Below are 7,356 nucleotides of genomic sequence, written 5' to 3' on the forward strand. Positions count from 1 at the left end.
ACTATTATTTTTATCATTACTATTATTATTATTATTACTACTACTACATATTATTATTATTATTATTATTATTATTATTATTATTATTATTATTATTATTATTATTATTATTATTATATTACTGCATTGCTTCATTCATTATTCTAGGTATATTCACAGGCCTAGCATACGTTATATTATTAGGTCTTCCTACAGTTGGCTCAGTTACAATCTCTATATATGATCCATTTCTCTGAAATAACCATCTTATCTGTGTTGTGCTGGCCAATACAATGGATAGTTTATTTGACTAGTCTCTGCAATTAACACCCTTGGTTCTTTATTATTGTAGATACTCAGTATGCATAGATAAATAGACCAATCATTTTACAGTTTTATAAGTATTTCTCATTTGCTCTCTGTCACCTTTATTTTTTTTTGATAAGACAGCTTATATTATATTGATTCATGATGTTTTCCTTATTCTCGCTGATGAAGGCCACAGGAGTGGCAGAAATATCCGAGTTTATAATAAATCAGTGTTCTTAAAGTCTACACACGTAGAACACAAATGATATATATATATATTGATATTCAGAGAAAAAGTATTTAATGTGAGAGGTATCAACATTAACAATTGAAGCTTAAAAAGTCGCCTTAGGTCCTCTATAATAAAAAAAAAAACACCAAAAAGCATTGTTTAAAAACCTGACCCTACATTTATAAAATTTTGGTCGGTCAGGCTCGAATGAAAAAGTTTATTTTTGTCTAATTACCGTTGCAATCTCATGTGTACTTTGAACATGTGCAAACCTCGTTAAGCCAGCAAAGTTCCTTCGTCATTGAATACAATATTTATAGGCACAGGCTAGGCCTAGCCATACTGTTTAATCCAATCATATTTATGGTTTGGTTAATGTTGACCGATAAAAAATACTGTTCCTACTCTATTTTTACTTAAACGATAGGTTTTTACTCCAAAATATGTACTGTATTATCTAGTTGGTATGACACGAATAAAGCTTTTTCTCCACACAGAATTAAATAAAACAAATACTTTCCAGTAACAACCTGAAAACCTGAATCTTAATAGGAAAATTAAAGCGTATACTGACATACTATGTCATGATATCTGAAGGTTTTTGGTTCGAATTCTGATTGCAACAATATGTTCTTGCTGCTATTCATAATCTTTAGGTAACACTTACTGATGTATGCATACAAGTATCTAAATTTAACAAATTCATTGTAAAAGCTGAATACTTGTGGGCAGATATGATTAATATGTAACTGCTTTTAAATAAATTATATAACTAAATAAAATAAACTGTTCCAATAAAACAATGTAGTGACTAAAAATGCTGAATTTGCCCAAATGAAGCTAACAGTAACCAGAAATATTTTTCATATAACAATTGTTGCTGTGTGGTGTTTGCTGTGTACAGTGTTCTTTGTTTAATCTCAGCAGAAATAAAGCTCTATTTATCAAAGCACTACATTTAGTCCTCTATTTTATTACAAACTGTTAAGGACAACATTCCACTTAAGTTCAGATATAATAGCTTTAGCCATTATATTATATAATACATAAATTTTGTTCACAAATTTATAATTTTGCTATGTTATTTTAATACTAAAATCTATAATTTGACAAAGGTCCATTCCACTTCGTATACACCAACAGACTCCTGTGCATTCTCGTCATAGTCTACCCATTCCTGAAATACCAATACAGTATTGATTAGTATTATTTGCTTAATATAAACCATAGTAACATATATAAGGACCTATATATTAATACTCATTATCAAATTTGAAATCTATTTCCATACTGTATTTGAAAATTCCATTACCTTTTCCGTCAAGTCCACTTGGAAGGTTGATGATGATTCAACACCAGAGCAAACAAACCCAACCTAAACAAAATATAGGAGCTGTATTAAGTGATTAATGAAGATTGCATACTGTATAATGATTTCGATTTCATTTCATTTCATTTATTTTATTAGTACAAAATGGCTCTGGGGTTGCGTCAACAACAGTACGCCATAACACCACAAATGGTGCCCACAACCCATTTCTTGCATTTCAGCCCTCCAGCTGAAACACAAGGAGAGCAGCAATGGAAACCAGGGATCTGGAGATCTCCACGGTTCAGTGCACACACAGTAGGCACGTTCACATAAGTTTTTGTGATAAAGTCATCATTATCTATCCATCATTATAACTTAAGCATATTAAAGAAAACCGTATATAGAAACCATCATCATGAACCATTTATGCAATGCATGCAATGTTGCATGAAAACTACCAGAAGCACAAACAAGAAGGTTGGGACCTGCTTAATCAATTTAAGGCTGGTTGGTTGAATTTGATCTCATGAATTAATTTATCATGTTAACCAAGGTTAATCATGATGCATCAACATGCTCCACTAGATCAAAATAAGGTGATTAAGCTGAGCATGTTATTTGATTCTGGTAGGCCAACATAAAATTACTGGCTTGATCATATCAAATGGATCATGATAAACACTGAATGTGAACCTAGCTATAATGTTCTTACCCTGGGTGAGAAATCAACAGGTTCCATTCCTCGGCACTCAAACCCTACAATTGTTTTCATCTGGTTGTTATCCTCAATGTCATAGGATTTTATTGTGTCTTTCAAAATATCTACAGAAACATATGTCTTTTATTAAAATTCAAAGACATAATTTAAAGTCAAATGAAATCCTAAAAGAAAAAAAAAATAATACAAAACTTGCCTACCCATTATTAAGAAATCTAAATTTTAAAAAAATTTAAAGCGTTCTTCTGACTACTGTAGTTATCAATCACCAAATTACTGTAATTCATTACAGATTTTTTACTTTCCTTTAAACATCATTTCACATTAAATATTTTTCCTTTGTAATATCCACCTTTAAATTCACAAGCTTTATTCATTAAGGATTAATTAGTTCCCCTTTCTATTTCATATAACATAACAATAGCAAACAATAATAAAGAAATAGCATTTTCTTTAAAATCCTAAAACTTATATTTCTTGTTTTCATATACTTATCTCCATCTTGCAGCTAAAATTTGAAATGCAGGAGATGTTACACAAAGAAAAATATGCAATATCATAAAAAAAAAAACTCTAAAAATACATAGCTGAAGAATAAAAAGTGGAATATAAAAGATTTGAAGTCAAATTTAATAGCTACCCACATGATTTAAATGTGTTCTCAATAATGCATTGAAATCATATTTTAAAATTGAAATCAGAATAAAAAAGATATGCAAGAAATGAGTTTTTTTTCACATGCTATTTCATATTAATCACTTACACTTCTTTTTTTTTTCTACCCTTAAACTTCAAATTTTTCATGTTAGTAATTTGTAACAAATTTCTTATTGATGTTCTTTAATCTGGCAACATATTTCTTTTCGTTTGTAAATAAAGTTTCAGAAACAATTTATCATAACTATTTGTATTTCTATTTCTTACCTATTGAATTTTCTCTGCTACATAATTTGCATTTTGAAACCAAACTTGCTGAACCGCGACCTCCTTTCAAGGGATGACTTTCCTGAAATAGTTTAAAAGACATCAATTAATCTTTATAGATAATATTGTAAATTAATAATCTAGGAATTACAATGATTACCATAATTATGATAAAAAAAATTTTCAAATTCAAATTGATATTAAATATTAAATAAATAACTATCTAAAAAAATTATTATTAAGTAAGCAATAAAAAAAGCTTTTAAAACCCAATGACGAAACAGGAGATAAAGAGGCGCTTACTCCACCAGCACCAGCCAAAAAGATGTCTAAAACTAAAAAACAGGGGAAAGAGCTCCTGGAACGCCCCAAAACCCTTCCCCATTTTTAAATTTATTTTTTGTACATTCTGAATAGACATAACAGAAATAATAAATTTAAATTAGAAAAAAAGTGTAGATGTTATCATGAACATGATTGCTAAAATATTAAAATATAATCCGAATGTTCAACCTCATTGCCAATGAAAGTTTGAGAGTGGCCATTAACTCTAGAGGGCAGCAAACATTATTTATATTTATTTTAGAGGGCTATAAATGCAAAACTTGCGTCAACGGAACTCATCAACAACTCTATAGATCAGAAATATTGGAGGTAGGATCAGCGTGACCACTGCTTGGGTATTTACCCAAGATCTTGGGTATTTTGACTTGGTCTTGGGTTCAGGTTTACAGTGTGTATTGTGTGTGCACAGATATCTTTTGTAGTTCCACATTTAATTATCACCTTTTTGTAAACATTAATCTGACTTACCAGAAGCGATATGTAAACAAAGGACTTGCTTTCTTCCTGGCAATTCTGACACTTCAACTAGAAAACCATTAAGAAAAATCTTTTAAATAATTTAATAATTATAACAAAGAACTTCTATAGCAAACGAATGAAGCTTTTCTTGCTGTTTGCATTAAACTGGTTGAACGTTCACCTTTCTACAAGTGGGGGACTATTTTGACGGAGTGGAGAAAATAACAGGGAACAACAAACCTGATCAGTGAATATTATAATAATAAGCAAGGGCCACCGTGGGCTTAACAGACTAAATATTAACCCAGATGTTGTTTAACTATTTCCTAATTCAGCTCGATCATTCTCCTTTTATTATCTTTGCTTGTAATAGGCCTACTGACCTTAAGCATAAATCACCACGGCTAAAGTCTGACCAAAGGGTCATGCCAGACACGACTTAATTCCGTTTGAAAAATTATTTATTACCTCCTTGGGCTGAACCCACATGACTCTTCTTGTCACATCATTCTCAACCCAGACAAGTACCATCCCAGGAATTTTCGTTCAACTATATATATAAAAAAAAAACTACTCAAGCAGTCTCAATAATAGCTAAAGCCAATCATATTGAGATATTTGGAGTAATTGATTGGGACTTAGGCCTATCCGTTGATAGGTTAACCCTGTTTAGGTTAAGTACAAACTCAACAAGGTATTTTCAACGTTAAATACAAACTCAACAAAAGTTCTTTTGGGGCCGAGTTGACTCTTGGAGCCGGGTTGACGTGAGGCCGAGTCGTTATGCGGCCGAGTTGACTCAGATCTTCTTTCTCTGGGCCTAGAGGAAAAGGCCTAGAGCTATGCTCAAAGTTAAGTTGACCCTAAGCCAAGTGGATTTGGGGCCAAGTTCACTGAGGCTAGGTTGGGCCTACCTTCCATGGCCTATAGGCCTAGTCAAAGTGACTTTGGGTCTAGGCCTAGATGCCGAAACCTAGGGCCGCCTGGGCCTACCTCTCTAGCCTAGCACCTTGCTAGTTTTTCTGTATTTTTTTTTTTTCTAATTATTTTTTCATATTTCGCCCTCCAATTTGACATCATCTTTGGGACTTGAAAATTTGAGGCAGTCTCCACATAAGATAGAGGGTATGTTGCATTCATCGCGGCCGAAGCGATCCTCCTACTAGGCCTACACCGCCAAAGCCTCGCCTAGGCCTAGCCTACCTAGCATGCAGTATATACTACTACTACTAGGCTAGTACTACTAGCCAGGGCCTAGGCCTACAACTAGCCTAACCCCTAAACTTACCTTTAAATACCATCTAAAATCATCTCCTTCTGGACGCAGGTTCGTGACATTTTCTAGATTAGCTTGAATCTGGAGACCTATGCGCTACGTAAACAAAATTTAGTGGAAAATTAATAAATGATAAATAATATTACAGTATGCATAAAATTAAATTACAATACTAATCGAAAAATGGACGTCTTACCACCATATTTTTGTTAGTGATCAAAGATCTTTGTTAGTGATATCAAAGCACTAGAGGGCGGAAAACATGTTTTTCTTTGGCACACAGCTCCCGTTGCAACACACATGATGTACATACACATAATATCGTAAATTTATTAAAATAAGTTATGTAATGGACAAATACGTGTGGTCTATCTTTCCTTTAATTAGTTCAATGTCAAGATACATATTAATTACTTATTTCTTCTATAGAAACCAGTGACCAGTACACATAATGATATAAAAAAAATATTCTCACTTATTTATGAACTTGGATTTGGATTGGATTTATTCAGTGTAAACACCAAGGATAGCCCACGAAAATCTAGAAGAAGACTTATTTCCAGTGGATCCTTCTGGTGGTGATTGGGCATGAACATGGTGATTGGACAACAAAAACTAAGGGGCGGAGTAACAATAGAAATAATTAACAAATAAATTAATTGGTCACTGTAATAATAATGAGGCTAATATAAATGTGGCAATACAGATCTCAGTCGGTAATAACAAAGATGGAAATAAACAATGACATAGAATAAAGGAACCGCTTAGATTAAACCCCCTTCAACATGATATTAGCCTCATTATTTTTTTAATCTAAGCGGTTCCTTTATTCTATGTCATTGTTTAATTTATCTGTTAATTATTTATATTGTTACTCCGCCCCTTAGTTTTTTTTTGTCCAACACCATGTTCATTATATTCTATTATAATGTCGACCAATCATATTATACTTTACTTTTTATCATAATTATTGTAATAGCCAACTTATATTTTGTTTGTCACACATGCTGAAGAAGACCCGAGGACGGGTTGAAATACTAATGTTTTGAATAAAATTTGTGTTCCAAGTCTACCAAGTCGTTGACATCTCATCGTCTTTTTCATTAAGTTATATATATATATATATAAATGGTTCTATTTCTGGCTGTTTACTTACGTTTACTTTTTAGCTGCTGCTTATCATTTTTGTATCTCTACTGAGATCCAGCCATTGTTTCCCACAGCATTGTTGTTTTCCAGTATTTTGCCTTTTAATCTATACATATACTGTCTCTTATACACATCTAGATGTGTATAAGAGACAGAGTCAGTCGCAGTGCAAAAGTCAAGTGGCGCGGTGCAAAACTAAAGTGGTGCAGTGCAAAACTAAAGTGGCGCAGTCCAAACTCAAAATGCGTGTGCCACCACTTTAGTTTTGCACTGCGCCACTTGACTTTTGCACTGTGCCACTTGACCTTTGCACTGCGATTGTAGTTTGGCCTTTTGGCGTGATATCGCCAAAAGGACAAACTACAATCGCAGTGCAAGATTCAAGTGGCACAATGCCAAAGTCAAGTGGCGCAGTGCAAAAGTCAGTAGGTGCAGTGCACACATTTTGAGTTTGCACTGCGCCACTTCATTTTTGTACTGTGCCACTTGACTTTTGGCGATATTGTATGGAACGCCAATTTGGAATGAACTCATTTTTACTAGGCCTATATTATTATTATTATTATTATTATTATTATTATTATTATTATTATTATTATTATTATTATTATTATCATTTCTTTCTCGTCGGGGACATATCTCCCGATAGGAGA

General features: G+C 32.8%; 1 protein-coding gene across 1 annotated transcript; it reads right to left on the reverse strand.

Moving 5' to 3' along the window:
* Nucleotides 1-572: 572 nt before the first annotated feature.
* LOC117118120 (CXXC motif containing zinc binding protein-like) lies at nucleotides 573-5,765 on the reverse strand. The gene is made up of 7 exons (XM_033262623.1): nucleotides 5,751-5,765; nucleotides 5,567-5,650; nucleotides 4,288-4,344; nucleotides 3,475-3,556; nucleotides 2,545-2,654; nucleotides 1,833-1,895; nucleotides 573-1,697 (listed from the first exon to the last, which is right to left on the reverse strand). Exons 1-7 carry the CDS (start codon nucleotides 5,754-5,756, stop codon nucleotides 1,620-1,622), a joined length of 480 nt encoding a protein of 159 aa, XP_033118514.1. The 5' UTR covers nucleotides 5,757-5,765; the 3' UTR covers nucleotides 573-1,619.
* Between the last annotated feature and the right edge of the window lie 1,591 nt (nucleotides 5,766-7,356).

The sequence above is a fragment of the Anneissia japonica genome, unplaced genomic scaffold (genome assembly GCF_011630105.1).
Source record: "Anneissia japonica isolate Jap-2015-1 unplaced genomic scaffold, ASM1163010v1 scaffold2893_len205907_cov107, whole genome shotgun sequence".
Lineage (NCBI taxonomy): Eukaryota > Metazoa > Echinodermata > Crinoidea > Comatulida > Comatulidae > Anneissia > Anneissia japonica.